This window comes from Salvelinus sp. IW2-2015, linkage group LG30 (genome assembly GCF_002910315.2).
Source record: "Salvelinus sp. IW2-2015 linkage group LG30, ASM291031v2, whole genome shotgun sequence".
Lineage (NCBI taxonomy): Eukaryota > Metazoa > Chordata > Actinopteri > Salmoniformes > Salmonidae > Salvelinus > Salvelinus sp. IW2-2015.
The window spans coordinates 11,460,442-11,482,069 of NC_036869.1; the positions used below are offsets into that span (position 1 = coordinate 11,460,442).

Consider the following 21,628-nt stretch of genomic DNA (forward strand, 5'->3'; position numbering starts at 1 on the left):
CAACTAATTCCAGCATCAACTAATACCCAGCGCCTCAACTAATGCCTCCGAGGACACCCTATCCTAAACAAAGGCCACCTCCACCAGTCCAGTCAAGACGCACCGTGAAGCTGGCCGCACCGAAGAGCAGAAGCGGCGACCGCAGCAAGCGGCGCCATAGCCACGCACGAGCGCAGAAAATCGTAGCTCCCAGCCGCACCGCACGCAACACGTGCCAAGCTACACCACATAACCCACTATCGCAAGTCCACGATAGCCGTCAGCTCCAGCCCTCCAGGTTCACACTGACTGGCGGTTATTTCTCCTCTTGTTTAGCTATACGGCAATCTAGTTTGTGCCCCACCCCAACTGATAAACTTTCATCCGTTGTGTCACAGCAGCTCAGCAGCTAATTAACAGACCCAATCGACATCAAAACCTTCACTGCCCAGGTACTCTTCGCAGCGACTACCGTCAGAATCAGTTACCGCCCTGCCCCTTTCATCCTAATGCCAAGGAGCGCCAACTGCGACGTCATACCTCAGACGTTCCTGCTAAGGACTCATCAGTCAATGGCCTCAACTAATGACGCACCAGCCTTCACACTTAATTTACCAGCACATCACCACCTATATAGGACGGTGCCCACGAGCTCACATGCACTCAATCGCTTACAGCCCCCAGCTCAGTTCACAGATCCGCATCAGCTGCATGTAGCGCTGCTCAGCTCACAGTGCTTCGCAGTCCGCCTGTACATTCCAAAGATGTCCAACCTTCCGGATCTCCACCTTCTGCATCATCCTCATTTTGGCTACACATACCTTTGCGGACGGAGAGTCTCATAGGACTTCTAATACTATGTCCTTTAGCCAAGGGTGCTAAACTCACTGCTGCAAATATCGCCCAGGGTCGAGCCAGACCCAATACTGGCCCGACCATGCCTGGTTTGTGTCTGACTGGCCGGTAGCTCCTGATCAATGGACTATGTACATGCCGCAGGATGCTTTACAATGTCGTCTGCATACTACTAATACCATGTGTTCGGACGTGCCTGGAACCGTCATCAACTGGAGAGTGGAAGGACCAGGACTGTCAATTATCTTTCCCCAGAAGTCTCAGCCTGCCCAGAGCCCCAGACCGGCACATTGTTCCACGCTTTTCCTCAGAACCAACATGCTCACACTTATGCCGCAGCTCAAACTAATGGCTTGCTCTAGTAGAATACGTCCAGGCACCAATGGGATTGTCTTCGATGCTCAAATCAGCACTAAAAAGGCAACGAGTAATACCAGTAGGACTCAAAAACGAGACAACACTGTAATAATACTAGAATAAAAAACGGCCTCAACATGAATGCCAGCTCAACTAAACTAAATGCCAGATAGAAACAGAGCCAGGTCTCAATCTAATCGCCTCAGCGAGAGACAGACCAAAACAGCATCATCTATGCTCTACCCAGGTGACCCGCCTCAACTAATGCCAGCTAACTAATACCAGCCTTTCAACTAATGCCAGCGCTCACTAATAACCAGTCTCAACTAATACCAGTCTCAACGTATATTGCCTGCTACAACCACTAATTCACCAAGTTCCCAATCACTCTCAACTAATACCAGCTCCAACTCACATACCAGAGGTCTCACGCGAGCCCACCTAAGAATACAGCAATACCAGCTCACCATGAGCCCTACATGCCATCTCAAACTATTACCCCAGCCTCAAAACTAATACCAGCTATCAAACTGGGTGAAAAGCTTCCAACATTATAAGCCTAGCTCAACTAATTTGCCCCCATGCTAGGCTCAAGAATAACGCGTGTCCTCTGTTTATAATACCAAGTATCTCTCATATGCTGACTCATAACCGCCCTCAATTCGATCAAAATTACTAAATGCCCACAGCCATGAGCTATTTCCGATTCCCAATCCAATTCAGACCTTATTACACATTGCCTACCACGACATAATCCCGATGTCTCAACTAATACTGATCATAGGCTCCTAGCTATAATAAAAATAAAATACTCTCTAAAGAATATCACTTCAAACTTAAATGATAACATAAAAACACTGACTCAACTATCACACCAGTAACTTGCAGCATTAAAAATATCTTAATCTAACCCACGTATATGTATCCTTCACCTTGCTGGCCTCATCTGACCTTTTTTTTTTTCTTTTTTTTCCCCTCGATACGGGCTCGCAAAAAAATTGGCACAAGTGAGTTCCCAAAATCCAATTAGACTATTACCAGGTTAGACAACACTACAACTCCCCATAGCACCCCTGCACCTTGCAATATCCATTAGATTTACTTCATGAGCGCCATACATTTTGGGGCATGAGAGAATAACTATGGTACCTTACGAATTCAAATGTGTTTATGGTCACCCCCCACGCAAAGAGTGGACTCCAACCATGAAACTGTTTTTTTGTTTAGCATTACAACTGGAATGAAAGTAGAGATCACATCTTGTTATGTTTAATGAGTCCCATCACACCATATAATAACCTCTCCCTTCCCAAACTCCCACAAGCAGCATCAAAACAACAAAGAACAGCATCTGTTCGATTCTTGCATTTGCAAGCATTCTGCAGACCTGTTCTCAGTTTCTCAAGGTGCCCAACTTCCTTAAGTCGCACCACAACAATAGACTTAAAAAATACATCACCCCGTGATGCACATTTTTGTTAAAACGTCAAAACTTCAATCTTCACTTATTTGCTGATTGATGGACATCTGGTCGCTGAGATTCATATAGAGCCCAGAAATACCACGTCTCTAACGCACTCAAGAATAGAAAAAGGATCTAAAAGCAAACGTATTAGCGGATAAAGCCATTGGTTAAAAGATGAAAAGAAACTGCGAGAACGTTGCTGAAAAAAAGGTTGTTAAGCGCAGTTGCAGCCTGAACGTGGTCTTGGTATCGACCAGGAAAGAAGCAGGAGAATATCCCCCACAAAATATGACAGCGATTTGCTACATTGCAACAAACACTTCACTGCCCCACTCCCCCCCTCTTCCCAAGGCTTGGGCAGTATACCACAGGAACGGAAAGTGTATTAGGAATGCCACAGGATGAATAATTTTATCAAATACCTTGAAACTTTTAAAAATATAATATAATAATTAAATAAATGTCTATCCTGCATCAGTTCAGGACTGAGCCAATCAACTAATTATTAGGTCACAAGCAATCGCAAGGGCCCAAGTCTCAAGGTCCAAGTCTCAGTCGAAGTCCGGTAGAACGGTTGAGTCTTGAAGTCAAGATCCAAGTCATGAGTTCTAAGAGCAGTTAGTCACGTTTTTTGTTATATATATACACACAGGCAAATAATTGCTATTAGGCTACAACAACATTTTGATTATTAAATATATATTAACAAAAATTCCCCAATGCAAGCTCTCATAAGTAAATTATCTAAATTGAAATGCTGAGGCGGCGACTAACATTTTTTTCAGGTTACCAAAATGTATCTGCAGGGATGGAAAAAAAGACATATATACCCTCAACTAATGCCAGCACTCAACTAACGCCCAGCTCAACAATAATACCAGCTCAACTAATACCAGCTCACTAATACCCAGCCCTCAACTAATACCAGCTCAACTAATTGCCAGCTCAACTAATACCGTCAATTAATACATACCAGCTCAACTAATACCACAGCTCAACTAATCAATACCAGCTCAACTAATACCAGCCCTTCAAACTAATACCAGCTCAACTTAATACCAGTCAACTAATACACAGCTAAACTAATAGCCACCACAGACTCAACTATACCAGCTCAACTAAATACCAGCTCTATAAGCTCAATAACCAGCATCACTAAACCAGCTCATAATACCAGCTCAAACTTAATAACCAGCTCAATTAATACCAAGACTCAACTAAAATCCAGCTCAACTAATGCCAGCTCAACTAAATACCAGCTCAACTAATACCAGACTCAACTAAATTGCCAGCTCAATAATACCAGCTCAACTAATACCAGCTCAACTAATGCCAGCTCAACTAATACCAGCCAACTAATGCCACGCTCAACTAATACCAGCTCAACTAATGCCAGCTCAACTAATACCAGCTCAATTCAATACAGCTAACTAATCACACGCTCAACTAATACCAGCTCAACTAATTACCAGCTCAACTAATGCCAGCTCAACTAATACCAGCTCAACTAATACCAGCTCCAACTAATGCAGCTCAACTAATGCCAGCTCAACTAATGCCAGCTCAACTAATGCAGCTCAACTATGCCAGCTCAACTAATGCCAGCTCAACTAATGCCAGCTCAACTAATACCAGCTCAACTAATGCCAGCTCAACTAATACCAGCTCAATTATACCAGCTCCAACTAAGACCAGCTCAACTAATACCAGCTCAACTAATACCAGCTCAACTAATGCCAGCTCAATAATACCAGCTCAACTAATAACCAGCTCAACTAATGCCAGCCAACTTAATTGCCAGCTCAACTAATGCCCTCAACTAATGCCAGCCTCAACTAATGCCAGCTCAACTAATGCCAGCTCAACTAATTGCCAGCTCAACTAATGCCAGCCGTCAACTAATGCGCAGCAGCTCAACTAATGCCAGCTCAACTAATGCCAGCTCAACTAATCCAGCTCAACTATGCCAGCTCAACTAATCCAGCTCAACTAATGCCAGCTCAACTAATGCCAGCTCCACTTAGTACCCAGCTCAACAAACTAATACCAGCTCAACTAATACCAGCTCAACTAATGCCAGCTCAAACTAATGCCAGCTCAACTAATGCCAGCTCAACTAATGCCAGCTCAACTAATACCAGCCTCAACTAAATGCCAGGCTCAACTAATGCCAGCTCAACTAATGCCAGCTCAAACTAAGCCAGCTCAACTAATACCAGCTCAACTAATGCCAGCTCAACTAATGCCAGCTAACTAATACCAGCCTCCAATACAATACCAGCTCAACTAATGCCAGCTCAACTTTAAATATGCCAGCTCAACTATCGATTATCAAATATGAAAATCATACCAGGCAACTATAATACAAATAAAAACATACCAGCTCAACTTAATACCCATAGACTTCAAACTATTGCACAAAGTCAAACTGAACGCCAGATCCTCAAAACTAAACACCAGCATACTCAAACTTAAGACCAGTCACCTCAAACTAATGCCAGCTCAACTAATACCAGCTCAACTAATACCAGCTCAACTAATGCCAGCTCAACTAATGCCAGCTCAACTAATACCAGCTCAACTAATACCAGCTCAACTAATACCAGCTCAACTAATGCCAGCTCAACTAATGCCAGCTCAACTAATGCCAGCTCAACTAATGCCAGCTCAACTAATGCCAGCTCAACTAATACCAGCTCAACTCAGGCTCAGCTTTGACACGACAGATGATGAACTTTCTCTGTAAAGTGGCTGCTTCTGACTGGGGATACTGTAGTAGGATACTGTAGTGGGATACTGTAGTAGGATACTGTAGTGGGATACTGTAGTAGGATACTGTAGTGGGATACTGTAGTAGGATACTGTAGTAGGATACTGTAGTAGGATACTGTAGTAGACTTTTCATGTTCTTTCATGTTATTACAGTTCTGTTATATCTGTTACCTTATATCCTGAAACAGACAAAGAGAGCAGGAAAAAATGGGAAAATAAAGTCTGTGGTCACAGCAGATATACTATATGAAATTAGATAAAAGGACCACTGAGTCTGAAATCTGTGATAAAGGTAAGTGTCATAATATTACAGAGTTGACACACACAGAAATGTATTTGAGATGTCTCTTATGCAACACAATGTAACCACAACTCTGTGGTATTATGGCACTTACAGATACATTGACGTGTCTATATACAATATTTACAGTAACAATTACTTTTCTAGGACTACTGTCCATCCCTTCTGTCCATTGTGCTGAAACACAGTTTCACAGATTGTGGCTTTGGATTGATGATTTAGATGTTGACTTATGAAGTGGATACCGCCAGGGGCACAGTCTTAGCGTATCTCTGGTTCCTCTAACCTAGAAGGTGTCAGGATCAGCAGGTCAGGTACCCAGGGTGACAACATGACTGATTTACTACTTGTTGTAATGTCAGGTAGCCTAGCAATACACTGCTGTTTCATTAGATGTTTTCATCTCATGTTTAATCAAGAAGTGTWTGATATATAAATAGACTAATATTTTTTAAGTATAGTAGGGCTCCAGACAAACTTTTTCCCCCGGTGCCAATGGAACTAGTTTTGGACCTGAATACCAGTAAAATAGTTCACTGCTGGAATGAACGTGAACGTCTCATGAGAGTGAACGTCTCATGATATTTTGATAGCTTCTATATTCTCACAGGCCTGTATACTAGCTCAGAGGGAAAAAGTACAATAATTACAGGTATATGATTAAGGAAAATCCTTGTTCTACTGAGGCTATATCATCAAGCCATTTAGTCTCCTCAAACCTGTCTGCTGTCTCTCTGTCTCTCTCTCTCTCTCTCTCTCTCTCTCTCTCTCTCTCTCTCTCTCTCTCTCTCTCTCTCTCTCTCTCTCTCTCTCTCTCTCTCTCTCTCTCTCTCTCTCTCTCTCTCTCTCTCTCTCTCTCTCTCTCTCTCTCTCTCTCTCTCTCTCTCTCTCTCTCTCTCTCTCTCTCTCTCTCTCTCTCTCTCTCTCTCTCTCTCTCTCTCTCTCTCTCTCTCTCTCTCTCTCTCTCTTTCTCGCTCTCTCTCTCTCTGGTGTTGCCTGGTGTGAATACGAGCGGCTGTTTTCAGTCTGTTTCAGTGGGTTTTGTGTTGCCTGGTGTAAATACAGTGCATTCAGAAAGTATTCAGACCCCTTCCCCTTTTCCACATTTTGTTATGTTACAGCCTTATTAAAAAAATGGAAGCAAATAAAACATGTTCTACACACAATACCTCATAATAACAAAGCAAAAACAGGTTTTTAGAAAAAACAGAAATAACTCATTTACATAAGTATTTAGAACCTTTGCAATGAGACTCAAAACTGAGRTCAGGTGCWTCCTGTTTACATTGATCATCCTTGAGATGTTTCTACAACTTGATTGGAGTCCACCTGTGGTAAATTCAATTGATTGGAAATTATTTGGAAAYGCACACACCTCTCTATTTAAGGTCCTACAGTTGACAGCGCAAAAACCAAGCAATGAGGTCGAAGGAATTGTCCGTAGAGCTCCAAGTCAGGATTGTGTCAAGGCACATATCTGGGGAAGGGTACCAAAAATGTTCTGCAGCATTGAAGATCCCCAAGAACACAGTGGCCTCCATCATTCTTAAATGGAAGAAGTTTGGAACCACCAAGTTTCTTCCTAGAGCAGGCCGCCCAGCCAAACTGAGCAATTGGGGGATAAGGGCCTTGGTCAGGGAAGTGACCAAGTACCCGATGATCACTCTGACAGAGCTCCAGAGTTCCTCCAGAGTGCCAGACAGAAGCCACTCCTCAGTAAAAGGCACCTAAAGGACTCTGACCATGAGAACCAAGATTCTTTGATCTGATGAAACCAAGATTAAACTCTTTGGCCTGAATGCCAAGTCTCACGTCTGGAGGAAACCTGGCTGCATCCCTACGGTTAAGCATGATGTTTTTCAACGGCAGGGACTGGGAGACTAGTCAGGATTGATGGAAAGATGAACGGAGCAAAGTACAGAGAGATCCTTGATGAAAACCTGCTCCAGAGTGCTCAGGACCTCAGACTGGGGCAAAGATTCACCTTCCAACAGGACAGCGACCCTAAGCATACAGCCAGGACAACGCAGGAGTGGCTTCAGGACAAGTTTCTGAATGTCRTTGAGTGGCCAAGCCAGAGCCCGGACTTGAACCCGATCGAACATCTTTGGAGAGACCTGTAAATAGCTGTGCATGAGAGGATCTGCAGAGAGGAATGGGGAAAACTCCCCAAATGCTATCTTTATTTAACTAGGGAAGTCAGTTAAGAACAAATTCTTATTTACAATGACAGCCTAGGAACAGTGGGTTAACTGCCTTGTTCATTTTTACCTTGTCAGCTCGGGGATTTGATCTAGCAACCTTTTGGTTACTGGCCCAACACTCTAACCACTAGCCTACCTGCCACCCGAATAAAGGTGTGCCAAGCTTGTAGTGTCATACCCAAGAAGACTCAAGACTGTAATCACTGCCCAAGGTGCTTCAACAAAGTACTGAGTAAAGGGTCTGAATACTTAAATAAATGTGATATTTACATATGTATAAAAATCTATTTTTACTTTGTTATTTTGACTTTGTAAGGCTATAACATAACAAAATGTGGAAAAAGTTAAGGGGTCTGAATACTTTCCGAATGCACTGTATGAGCAGCTGAGGTCAGCAGACACTAGCGTGTGAGAAAACACAGTTAAATCTGCTCAGTCAAGCCCCTAGCTGTGCCATCTCCCACACACATACACACACAAGCACGCACATACACACACACACACACACACAATCATTGGTCATGTGTGGGTAAGTCATAGTTTGTATTTCCTGACTGCATTTTCTAAGAAGCCAAAACCCTTTCCACTCTGGATATTAGGTGGCTGCGTTACATACTGCCGGTAAGGAAGGAAGGACTTGAGCTGCCAGGGTTAGGTATGGGAGTAGAGAGAGAGTTGATGCAGAGAGATCAAAAGGACAGAAGCACAGACACACAGACAGATATTTCTGACAAACATTAAAATGTGGTAACCACCACCATGCATGTATTAATGGTAGCAGATATCAGGACCCCTGAAGACGTTATTTACCCAGAAGAGTGATGGGACGTGAGCCCACAGAGCAGACACTTCACTGAGCACTCTCTTCCTGTTGCATCACTTCCTCTTCATAAATGCAAAATGACATGTTCACACGATACAGTGTCAGCTACTGATGAATGTTCTATGAGCTATTAGGATTTCTTGTTAATCTAAGACGCCTTTGTCACCACTAGCATACAACCGACTAACAACACCATTTATTTGTATGGTTTTCTGGTGTTCATCCTGGGACACATAGGGGAGATGGTTTAAGATAGTCTGTTGCTGAGTAGTTGAATGGAATCTTTAACTAATCTTTGTTAAAAGAGAAAGTGCTGGAACACACACTGCTGAGGCAATGCCCTGCAGAAGTGCTCCTTTTTTGACTGATCAGCTTCCCTGTATGTGTCCAAGGTTTTCCACGTAGGAAGGAGCCCCTCTCTGGGTAACCAGAACCAAAGCCAGGACAAGAGCCAGCCAGGGCACCAGCCCAGCGTCTTGTCTGTCTGGCCAGCCTGAGGGGGCTAACCAGAAGCTGTAGGCCAGCAGACTATAAAATGGGGTAAACAAAGGGGTTGGGCCGGAGCTGGGGGCTTTTTACTGCATTCCCACGCCAGCAGCAGCAGCAACTCACTGAGAAGTGCTACCTGGAAAACGCAGGTACGCACGCACGCAGGCAGGCAGGCAGGCAGGCAGGCAGGGCCCCCCCCTCCCCTCCCAGTCTACACCCATTTACCCCCATTCTCTACTACCAGCTGCAGGAGTAGACAACCAATCCAAAGCGAGTGCTGCAGCCCAGGTGTACAAACACTAAACACAGACCCAGATCAAAGGGTCTCATTAAAGGATAATAGATAGACCCCACCCTCCTTCAGGTTTGTACCACAGCAGAAGTCATCTCTATATCAATCCCCTTCCTTAGGCTACACCTGCTAGAGCTCCCCCTACTGTCTGGTCAATGCAGGGGCAAGACAGTCACTTCGAGTCAGGGAATCTATCAGGATCGCAACACTGCCCCTATTGGCCAGTTACTCAGCTTTGCTGAGATTATAGGTGGTTTGCTTGTATACAACGGCCATACAAATCTACGTTACTATCACCCAGGACTTTACGTGTTGCATTGTATACACACAAATAAAGACACACAGCAGTACTGAGCTAAATAGATTGTCCAGAACGATTATTCACTCTATCCAGCTATTTTTGACAGCAAATGCTAACTGGTACTTGGCAACAGTGGATTCGGCCTATCCATGTATTCACCAACACTTGTGAGTGAGCAGTGAAACTGTATAAGCCTCTTAAAATAAGATAAACAAATGGAAAAATATAATAAACCAGATGCTGTGTCACTATTACCCAGATGTGCTGGGTATTACAACAGCTTTATTTAGCAATGACAAATATTCACAAGAGGGTAGATACTTCATAGCAGAATCATCCTTAAGGATTTGTGTGTCAACTCAGGCAGGCTCTCAAAAACAAGCTGTAGAAAATACAATCAGAACACAAAAGAAAGAGGCACTGCCACATCATTTGATTTAGATTCAGAAAGCTTTATTGATAGATGTCAGTGAGTCAGTCAGGTCAGGCCTGGGAAAGGTCTGTCTGTCTGGACTGAACGGACCTCAGAGGCCCATACCAGCTCCTGTGTGTCTTTGATGGGGAGGCCCTCTCTTTGTAGTCGGCGTGTTAGTCTGTAAAAGTTAAAGGGCTTAAATGGTCCCTAACAGGAAGCAGTTTACATGGTGACGCTCAAGCTGCCTGTGGCCCCTATTGTTCCCGGGCCCCTCACCACTTCATTACGATTTCCATAAGAAAGGAACAGTAATTTACCCTTTTCTTCTGGTCTCCCTTCATCTTGGTGGAGTGCATCTCTCTCTTTTCTCACTTTTTCCTTCTCTCGTCCAACCTACCCATTTATCGGTTGGAAATCTAAGGGTTGGTTATGTAATCTTTAAAGCATTTCAAAATCACGYAGACCAGTTATTAAAGATGATAAATAAATCAAACTGTATAATGTACAAGCATTTGTCTGTTTTGGGATGAGAAGTAGGACTAAAGCACATTGACCTGAGAAAGTCAGGTCTGTCTATTGATGAAAGAGGGGTTTAGAGTTCTTTATGTGAAACTTGATGTCTTCTGAGGAGTTTAGCGTAACTGAGCTGTACACAGAGAACAATTTCAAATCCTGACTGACTGAAGGAACACTGTGACCGACCACTCTGTCCTCTGACCTGGATGGAGAGAAGGCTAGTGTAGAGAAGTCTACCAGCGGAGTTACAGAGACCATTGAGGAGAGCATTCATAGGGTTTCACAGAGAGAGAGAAGGAAAGATACTTTCAAGAAAATATAGATATATTGGTCATCCACACTATAAGGCATGGATGGTGTTCAAAACCAGAAAAGTTGACTATATAGTGAATCCCAGCTGTGGCAAAGCACATGAAGGAAAGAAACACCCCCACCCCCCCTCACACACACAGCCCACCCCATACTCCACCCCATACTCCACCCCATACTCCACCCCATACTCCACCCCACCATCCCCTTCCCCTGCCCCTTATCCCACACTTTGAACTTCTGAAGTGAGGGGAGAAATGCAGCGAGAGCAGAATGAATCTATGCGGGGAGAATGATGTGTAACCTCTCCAGTTAATCCCATCAACCCTGATGCATGGACGTCCTGGGACACATGCAAACACCGATCAAACATGTCCTCTCTCGCTCACACCTGGTCGGATCCCCCAGGATCCCCATATATCCCACTATGGTAGCCCTCAGTCCTGTAAACTTCTGAACGACCTTAGTATTACCCACAGATATAATGCATGACACGTCTGGATCCCAGAATTACATGTGTTTAGGACTGTTTGCATGGTTGAATGCGCCAGATTCTGTTTTCAGCCCAACAGTAGACTTGTCCTGCCCTGCCACTCCATTTACAGGAGTAGGTGGTTCCCCTTCACTATTGAATGTCACTTGTCAACATGAGGTGAAACAGTCTGTCATTATATCATCCAGTGTGGTTATAATTCCAGCTATAACACCTCTACGGTTCTATCTCTGTCTCTCCCTGTTTTCCGAGGGTCTTAGCCGGAAGGCTGGTTGTTGTTCCTCCAGTCTGAGAAGGGGAGAGCGGCCAGCAACGGACCCCCTCAGTGAGTTGGGATGTTTTACCCACGGCCCCATGCAGAAACTGACAATAGAGCCAGGCTGGAATCATCGTCTGACCTATCGTTGCAGGGGGAGCCAGAGAGGCTGGAGGCTGGTTGAGGTCCAGAGTATGTATTCAAAATGTGTCTCAGAGTAGGAGTGCTGGTCTAATCATTATGATCTAAAAGGCATAACAGATCCAAGATCTGCAATCCTACTCTGAAACACGCTTTGCCTCCGCCCCAGCAGGCCTCCTTATTACACTGTGACTGTATTTGCTTTGGAGATGATCTCATCCCAGGTGACCCTTTATAGGTTACTGGCTCCTCTTAATGATACTATATTCCTTTACAAATCCATAATTTTTGGTTTGACATACTACCTATATACACTACCGTTCAAAAGTTTGGGGTCACTTAGAAATGTCCTTGTTTTTGAAAGAAAAGCACATTTCTTGTCCATTAAAATAGCATCACATTGATCAGAAATACTGTGTAGACATTGTTAATGTTGTAAATGACTATTGTTGCTGGAAACAGCAGATTCTTTATGGAATATCTACATAGGCCCATTATCAGCAACCATCATTCCTGTGTTCAAATGGCTTGTTGTGTTAGCTAATTCAAATTAATAATTTTAAAAGGCTAATTGATCATTAGAAAACTCTTTTGCAATTATGTTAGCACAGCTGAAAACTTTTGTGCTCATTAAAGAAGCAATAAAACTGGCCTTCTTTAGACTAGTTGAGTATCTGGAGCATCAGCATTTGTGGGCTCAATTACAGGCTCAAAATGGCCAGAAACAAAGAACTTTCTTCCGAAACTCATCAGTCTATTATAGTTAGAGACAGTTTGCGCTGRCCTGTGAAGGGAGTAGTACACAGCGTTGTACGAGATCATCAGTTTCTTGGCATTTTCTCGCATGGAATAGCCTTCATTTCTCAGAACAAGAATAGACTGATGAGTTTCAGGAGAAAGTTCTTTGTTTCTGGCTATTTTGAGCCTGCAATTGAACRCACAAATGCTGATGTTCCAGATACTCAACTAGAATCTGTTTACAATAGTTTAGGGCCCAATGAATGTATTTCAATTGACTGATTTCTTTATATGAACTGTAACTCAGTAAATTCATTGAAATTGTTTATATTTTTGTTCAGTATATATATTTTACTTGTTTATAATGAATACAGATTTCCATTACCTACGGACAATGCAGTCTTATTTCTTTTCATTTACCTGATCAAATGGATGGTAGAAAACTGTACAAAGAAATGCTGCTTTTAGAAGTGAAATACCACTCATTGTGGCGAGATTGTATGAACACCAAGAGCAATATTCCATAAAGAATTGTACCTAAACATACCTAAAAGCATTTAAAAACTAGGACTTTTAATCATATTTGTATATTTAGTATACCCTTGAGATTTATTTGAAAAATATCTTCAGCGATGTCAGATTCTTAATCTAAAATACCATGACAACCTCATCTAGTAACCTGGTAATATTGACTCAACCATTCCCAACCTATGAACTACAAATATCAATGTCATCCACTCTGTACAAACGGACGTTGTCTGCTTGCTCTAGCCCTACCTGGTACATGCTCCTTACTCTATATACCTTATTCAATATCAGATCATATTTAAAGCAATTCATAGATCCATACAACCTCTAGTCTCAAAGCCAGGACACGTTACATAATTGCAACACATGGTCACTCAACACCTACAAGTTTCATTTCAAACACATTGAATATGTCAGTCAGTTGGGAGCCCTTGGGCCTGAGGCTTGGACGTCCTCCAAATTCAATAGGACTACCTGTTAACCTGGCCTTCAACTACGTTTTACCATTGTACACTTTCAATTCATGGGTAATAAAAACATGAGAACAAATATAAAATGTGACATTTGCTGCCTCTCGCAACGTCTTTGAAGGCTCGTGTTACATTTCACAATGAACTAAATGCCTAATCTGCATGGTAGCTAATTTCATATGGTTTTTCAGTTATTTTTCTCTTACATTAAAGTACCGATGATGCCAGATTTCAATGAATGTGGTTTGAATTAATTTATTTTAAAAACTCCAAACATTTCTTTAAAACATTCAGAACACAGTAACACATGCAACAGGAATGAGACTAACAAGAACCCAGCACTTTAGGACTACAGAAATGGGAAGAGACAGAAAGAGAGAGAAAGGGTGATGAAGAAAGAAAAGAGAGATTCAATTCAACTGTAAGATCGGCGCCGGAGGTTGGTTTTGATGAGGATTCATAGTCGTCGTTTTCCTGGGCAGAGTAAGAGTGCAGAGGGGTATGGAGGGTTGGCTGGGGAACGACAGTGATGTCTCTTAGCTGAACTTGGCTTTAGAGAAGTCCATCTCTGGGTGCTGCGACATGAACCTGGAACACAATGACAGAGGGGGGGGGGGGGGGGGGGMCACATCATAGGGTCTGAACAGTGAGAGTAGCCTGGTTCCATGCTACAAGGGTTTGGCAATCACAACAACCATAGGCGTTTGCAAGACTAGCCATGTTTAATAGTCAGATTACACTGGATAAACTCATCCCAGCATTGAGTGCAGTAAAGGGACAGTGGAGGAAGCCAAGCTGGTACCAGCACAGTGATGCCAGTTACAGATGCACCGATGTGGACATTTTGTGTGATACCGAAAGGTCAATATTTTCTTTGCAATATTGACCTCTCCCTTCGTTTTCTCACCTCCACAACGGGCCGATGCAGATATATTTTAAGGCTTTTAATCGCCCGATATGGTCAAAAGAACACCTACAAAGTAATAACCTCCACAGTGATAAGAGAATGTCCTGTACATCCATCTCCAATGGTAACAGCTCCTTCCCTCTATCCCGTACACACCCCTTATCACTGTGTAATGGTCCTTCTACCTATACTAGTCTAGTGAGTCATACAGAGATCATTCAGGCAGTATTTGCCAACTATCACTAATGCACCTCACATTGCTCAAGTCACGTCACTAGGAAATAAAAACATGGTCATTGTCTGGTCATGCAATCTGTCGAATACAGAGCATATTCACAAGACTACGCAGTATGTAAAATGCATATAACTTTGTTCTTCAATAAAACAAATAAAAACAGGGCACAAACTATGCAACCCACCTGCTCATAACAAAAAGTTCAACAGTGGGAGACATGCACATTGAGACTGACTGTACAATGATGGCCGAGGTCAGCGTGGGTCCCTGACTTTGAATAGGGATAACATATGCACTACTCAACACACTGCTTAATCCACCTGCTGAAAAGGAGTGCAGTGTGTGACATGGGGCATTATGATGGTCGAGGAACAAGAAGTGAGGTCAGCTCTAATCCCGGACTCAGTTGGGAAGCTGGTACAGACGTCTCACTATCTGTTTATGGCTGCAATGATCGTGTGACCTGACCTTGACAGGAAACAGTAGGAGGCAGCCGCTTTAACATTCACTTTTTCCTGTTTCCTCGTTTCTATGGCTGTTAAACTATCCAGTATATTTGAACATGTTTGACAATAAAAAGAAAAGCACCAAGAAAACCTATAAAAAGTAAACAGAAAATTTTCTTGTCAGTAAGTATATAGTATGAAGTACTTTTCTAATGTTCAATTCTGTCAGTAGACTGTCAGTAGTTAAGTCCCAGTGATTATTGGGATCGGTCAAACATTTCACGGTCTATGTTTTTATTTCCTTTATTTCTATTTAACCTTTATTTAACTAGGCAAGTCAGTTAAAAACAAATTCCTTATTTACATTGATGGCCTACCCCGGCCCACCCCGGACGACGCTGGGCTAATTGGGCGCCGCTCTATTGGACTCCCAATCACGGCCGAATGTGATTCAGCCTGGATTCGAACCAGGGACTGTAGTGACACCTCTTGCACTGAGATGCAGTGCCTTAGACAACTGCGCCACTCGGGAGCCCAATGTGAAGAAAAGTACTGCACTACTTAAACTATGTCATGATGGACATGCTATATGATGGTGCTAGAAGCAATGTGCTGAAAGCTACTTTTTGAGGATGTCTTGTTTCTTCTGCTCTTCGGAGGTGGGTAGACCCATGGACTTCTGTCTCTGGTCGTACATCATCTTCTCCACCATACCACGGGTCTCCCCATCCAGATCTGACAGCTGAGACAGCAGGAAGAGAGAGAAGGAGAGATAGAGGGTGAGAGGGAGGAATATAGAGATGGAGAGGAGCGATAGAGATGGAGTGAGAGGGAGGAATATAGAGATGGAGAGGAGCGATAGAGAGATGGAGAGGAGCGATAGAGATGGAGGGTGAGAGGGAGGAAATAGAGAAATGGAAGAGGAGCGATAGAGAGATGGAGGGTGAGAGGGAGGAATATGGAGAGATGGAGAGGAGCGATAGAGTGAGAGGTTAGGAATATAGAGCGTGGAAGAGGAGTGATAGAGATGGAGGGTGAGGGAGGAATATAGAGAGATGGAGAGGAGCGATAGAAAGATGGTGAGAGGGAGGATATAGAGATGGAGAGGAGCGATAGAGAGATGGGGGGGTGAGGGGAGGAATTAGGAGATGGAAGAGGAGCGATAGAGATGGAGGGTGAGAGGGAGGAATATAGAGAGATGGAGAGGAGCGATAGAAAGATGGTGAGAGGGAGGAATATAGAGATGGAAGGAGCGATAGAGAGATAGAGGTGAGAGGGAGGAATATAGAGATGGAGGGTGAGAGGGAGATATAGAGAGATGGAGAGGAGCGATAGAGATGGAGGGTGAGAGGGAGGAATATAGAGATGGAGGGTGAGGGAGGAATATAGAGAGATGGAGAGGAGCGATAGAGAGATGGAGGAATATAGAGAGATGGAAAGGAGCGAGAGAGATGGAGGGTGAGAGGGAGGATATAGAGAGATGGAAACAGAGCGATAGAGAGATGGAGGGTGAGAGGGAGGAATATGGAGAGATGGAGAGGAGCGATAGAGAGGAATATAGAGAGATGGAAACGGAGCGATAGAGAGATGGAGGGTGAGAGGTTAGGAATATAGAGAGATGAGAGAGAGGGAGGAATATAGAGAGATGGAGAGTAAGGGAAAGACCTTTAGTAAGTGGGAGATAATGACCCTTTATCTTTAAATAAAGGAGAATAATCACATGTTCTCTTGCAATATACAGTGAGCCTTGCATCAGTAGCCTGGCGTTGGTTACCTTAGAGTTCTCCGGACGATCTTCTTTGTATTGAGTTCTGGATCCGTGGTCACTATCTTATTCCACCACTCCATCTTGTTGATCTGAAACAGACGCAAGGCATGATTTAGTGACTGAAAAGGTTTCAGAGTGAAATAGATGTTTCATCTCAATGAAACCCCTTGTAATACAAGAGAAATAAAAGCAGTACCTTTCTCAGGTGAATGGTGACCACCTTGCCGTCCTCAATGAGCCAGGAGCTCTCCTCCACCTTGACGTGGTTGTAGAGCTGTCCATCGATCACAGGAGGATGACCCTTCAGACCACCCTTCAGCACACCACGCTGGATGTCCACCACCACATCCTTCCCCTTCATACGGAACTTCACATCAAAAGGCACACCAGCTGGGGGCGGGATAAAGGGGAACACCCAATTAGAATGAAGGCACCACCAGCTGGGGGCGGGATAAAGGGGAAACACCCAATTAGAATGAAGGCACCACCAGCTGGGTGGCGGGATAAAGGGGAACACCCAATTAGAATGAAGGCACCACCAGCTGGGTGGCAAGATAAAGAAGAACACACAGAATGCCTGATTACCTTGTCTGCCCAGATTACATCTTGCCCAATACTAAACCAATCCCTAGCAACTGGGGGCAAAAAGATAAATCACCATCCGCTCTGAAATAGAGGTGCCCATGCATAATGTGCAAAATGAACAGAGAGCACAAAATACCCCTTCATAGTTAAACAATCATGCTACAGTTAAACGTTAATATCCATGCACTAGGGAATACTAAAACCAAAGGCAAAAAAACTCACGTCCACTTCAGACAGGGATTGTGTCCAACGATAGTTGGCCAGGTCAGCTCCATTGCCTGCGTTAGGTTTCACCTTGTCCTTGTCTTTCTCATCTTCTTCTCCATCGGAATCAGTCTGGCAGAAATGAACAAGTTATTAATTAGCTTCAATTGCTTCAACATGCATAAAATACCCTTGTGCTGTTAAATATGTGCATACGTTCCCCCCCCTAGTTTATTTCCCAAGTGAGATGCCCCGCCTATATGATAGCAGGGGAAACAGTGATGTCTCTACAGCTCATTTATCTAATGAGGCATCCCAACCGAATCTCTTACCTCCTTCTCTCTCCCTTCCTTCTCAGCTTTCTCAGGTGGAGTTTRTGCATTTGTGTTTGTGGCCTCTTTCTTCTCCTCTTGTTTATTTTGCTGAAACCAAGACAAGACAAAGACAGACATTAAGCTTCATCAAGACAAAGACTAGGGTGGTCCCTGATTTAAAGAAATATTGGTTTACAAAGAGTTGTCTGTTCTTTACCAAGAGTTGTCTGTGTTTTGTGCTCATGCACATAATTACATTACCCGACCTTCCCCAGTAAAACTAACCCCATCTGAATAGGGTACAATAGAGCCTGACCTATAGCATATCATAATAACATCAATAAATTGGTTATAACAAACTCTGAACACCGTAACACGTGACAGCAAAATGGATGCAGAGGACATGACGAATAAAATTGAAACGGGGGAATGTTTACTGGTTGCTCAGGAGGTAAAGGGAAAGTCAGATGTGTGGAATAAATGTGACTAGTTGTGTATAATCCCAGAGATCAAGAAAAAGAAGGTAAAGAGCAAACGCTGCATGCATATTATGTGTGTTAAACAGGTGCTGTATAGATTACAATATGATTTTTCTGACCGTTTGGAACAATGTAAACATTAAATAAAGTATAAGCGTACCAGAGAGTCTGCTGTAACATTTTTATGTTAAGCCTTTATTACAGTAAAGACTAAAAACAGTTGCATTCATTCAAGAATGCTATTTCCGAAAAGGAACAGTTTATTTATTGCATAAGCTAATTATTAAATGCTTGCTTTAGTGTATTTAAAAAATATATAATGCTTGATTGCATTTCAAATCATGAATGACTCATATGCTGTGTGATGACATGAACGAATGAATGATTGATTGATACAGTAGCCTATAGAAGTATTGAAATATAGGCCTAAATTCATTACAGTAATAAGACTAAACAGGATGTGCTCTTAGGCCTACAGTTCGATGGTGGTTATACAAAGCTGTTATATTAAGCCTACTAATGATAATGACATTACTTATTATCATAATAATAATAATTACAATGAGATCAAGAAAAAGGAGGTTTATTATTATAAATATAATTTCCCCAACAATTTAGAACAGTGTAGAGACTAAATAAATTATAAATAATACTAGAAAGGCTGTTCTTACTAAAATTACAGCAAAGCAAAGATTAAAAACGGTCTAATTTGTGAAATTGTTTACTTGACATGTCGTTGCGTGAGGCTTGGTGGTCACGGAATCAGTAGGCTATTAAACAAACACTCAAACAGGTAACAGAAGCAGGATCTGTCTTGTTTCTGTAGATATAATGATGATTTATAAAGACAGGCACATTTAACAGTTAGGCTATTGATTATAGACCTAATTAAGTTGGGGTTTCCCCTCTCCTCACTTTTCTTAGACAATAAGTCAAGGGCTGTTTTCTCCTCTCCTCATTCTGCTGCTGTTCTCCACAGCATTGTTCTCAACACCAATATGCTGGTTAACTTTGCTATTATGCACATAGCAACATGGTCTAGGAAAAGGCACCAATTCAACAGCACACTGCTGTGTTTCAGAACCGTGGAAAGAGACCGGTAAAACGCGCATGTTATAAAATAATATCATTTTTATTAGTGTTGCACCATTGTTCTTATGTAATATAACCATATACAATTTCAGTTTAACATGTCTTAGACTGATGGACTGTGCCATCTCCAAGGCCTCCACAATGGATCAGTTCACTCAGCGCGAATCAGACAGGTGATATTTTTTGCTACTGCTCGACATAAAAAATCTTGGTTCACCAACAGCCTATCGACCAAACAATTGACCAGTCGACTAAACGGGGTCAGCCCTAACAAAGACAAACTGTTAAATCTAATGTGTATAGCACATCAAACATTCATAACTGACAACACATTTTTCTTACCTTGTCGATTTCGGACTGAAGTCTCTCTGCCTCTTCGTCTGTCAGTTCTTTGATTTTGGGCTCGTCGTCTGCTTTCTTAATCTTCTTTTTCGCCTCTTCTTCAGCTAGCTTAGCAGCCCTCTCTGCCTTCTCTCTCTTCTCCTTCTCCTGTCTCTTCTCCTTCTCTCTGTGGGCCTTCAGGGCAAGACCGCTGTGGTGGGCAAACGACTCCTTCACCAGCTGGGGACAGAGGTGTTATTACTAGGTAACACAGCCACAAAGTCATAAACCCCTTATTGCTACAATTTCTCCTCTTTAAATCTAATTTTAAAACCTGATCCTAACCACGATCCTAACCTTAAAACACCTTCAAATGTTTACTATATAGACAATTTTGACTTTGTTATTGTGCTAGTTCATAAGATTAGACAGATTGGTTCAGCATCTCTTGATGTATGCATTTTTGTTCTGTTAGGTATCCAATGTTGGACTCACCTTCTCTGGTGCACCAGCCTCGCCACCCGTGAAGAAGTCTGTTTTACGCCGGAGGAAGCTGAAAAACGTGTTAACTAACTGTTGGACGAACAAATATTAGATTAGAGATGATATATAGCCAACCTGCGCCTTATCCGACTCACAAGCCTATTTGTTATGGCTTACTAACGGTACCACACCAACATGCCTAAACACTGTTAGCTAGCCTATGGTTAACGATTACGCTACTGGTGTGATATTTAATATATGCGACTAACATTAGCTACATGTTTGTGGTGCTATATGCATGGTGCAAACGCTGGACACTTTCCCATCCCCCATATAGCTAAATTAATTAGCCGGCTAGCCAGTTGATGAATTTGCTAGCTAATGTTAGCATGCTAGCATGCTATCAAACTGTAATTTACCTCTTGTACACCTCCTTCGTGCTGTTGTGCCATAACAAGCAACATCCCGTCATACTTTTCATCATCACCCATTTTCTGTTCTAATATATATATTCTTATATATATAAACTTGTTTGAAAATATAATTTGAAACGGATAGGCTAGCAGCAACAGGGAGCAATGTAAAGTCACGTTGCTGTGTACTTCTTTGAAACAAGCACCGCCTTGTTTCTAAGAGAATGGAAAGTTTGATGCAATGGGAGGCCAAGCTTTTAAATGACAACCAAACAGCCAATTAGATCGTGTTACATGAACGGATATGGGCACATTCAAATTTTGACGGGGGGAAATACGAATATTCTAGATTAGAAATTAGTGTTTGATTGATGGCAAAAATATTGCTAATTAATTATGCCATAATTATCGTATATTCATTTTATTTCACGATTACACATTATTTCTTCGTTAATCTGTTATAACTGTGCATTTGAATAAATTAAAATATATTTATGGAAATACATTTTTACATGCAAACACATGATTTGTATGCTCAAGGATAACATTCTGATTCTGAAATTCTTTGTTGTAGCCATTATAGCTAATTTCACCACCTCTGAATCGGCAATGATCCTATTGAAAATGTTACATGTAATAGTTGTAGAACATCTTTCTAATTCTAACCCTCATTTATT

General features: G+C 42.5%; 2 protein-coding genes across 3 annotated transcripts; both read right to left on the reverse strand.

Moving 5' to 3' along the window:
* Positions 1-14,240: 14,240 nt before the first annotated feature.
* LOC139023269 (nuclear migration protein nudC-like) lies at positions 14,241-17,421 on the reverse strand. Its single transcript, XM_070436028.1, has 4 exons — positions 17,257-17,421; positions 17,084-17,149; positions 15,916-16,034; positions 14,241-14,292 (listed from the first exon to the last, which is right to left on the reverse strand). Exons 1-4 carry the CDS (start codon positions 17,419-17,421, stop codon positions 14,241-14,243), a joined length of 402 nt encoding a protein of 133 aa, XP_070292129.1.
* A 105-nt stretch (positions 17,422-17,526) lies between these two features.
* Positions 17,527-21,182, reverse strand: LOC111955103 (nuclear migration protein nudC). Of its 2 annotated transcripts, none has more exons than XM_070436070.1 (6): positions 20,958-21,182; positions 20,551-20,628; positions 20,077-20,295; positions 18,182-18,271; positions 17,868-17,981; positions 17,527-17,602 (listed from the first exon to the last, which is right to left on the reverse strand). In XM_070436070.1, the coding sequence occupies exons 1-6, from the start codon at positions 21,027-21,029 to the stop codon at positions 17,582-17,584; spliced, it is 594 nt and encodes a 197-aa protein (XP_070292171.1). In that variant the 5' UTR covers positions 21,030-21,182; the 3' UTR covers positions 17,527-17,581. The 2 variants fall into 2 exon arrangements, with proteins under 2 accessions (XP_070292171.1, XP_070292170.1); XM_070436069.1 differs by lacking the exon at positions 17,527-17,602 and adding an exon at positions 17,646-17,695.
* Positions 21,183-21,628: the final 446 nt, after the last annotated feature.

Bases quoted from the DNA above. Each gene is read 5' to 3' on its own strand.
- LOC139023269 (XM_070436028.1), bottom strand. From the start codon at position 17,421: ATGAAGGGGAAGGATGTGGTGGTGGACATCCAGCGTGGTGTGCTGAAG. The intron at 17,150-17,256 runs GTACTGCTTTTA...CGTCTGTTTCAG, and splicing joins TCACCATTCACCTGAGAAAG to ATCAACAAGATGGAGTGGTG. The intron at 14,293-15,915 runs GTAGCTTTCAGC...ATTGTGTTCCAG, and splicing joins AAACAAGACATCCTCAAAAA to GTTCATGTCGCAGCACCCAG.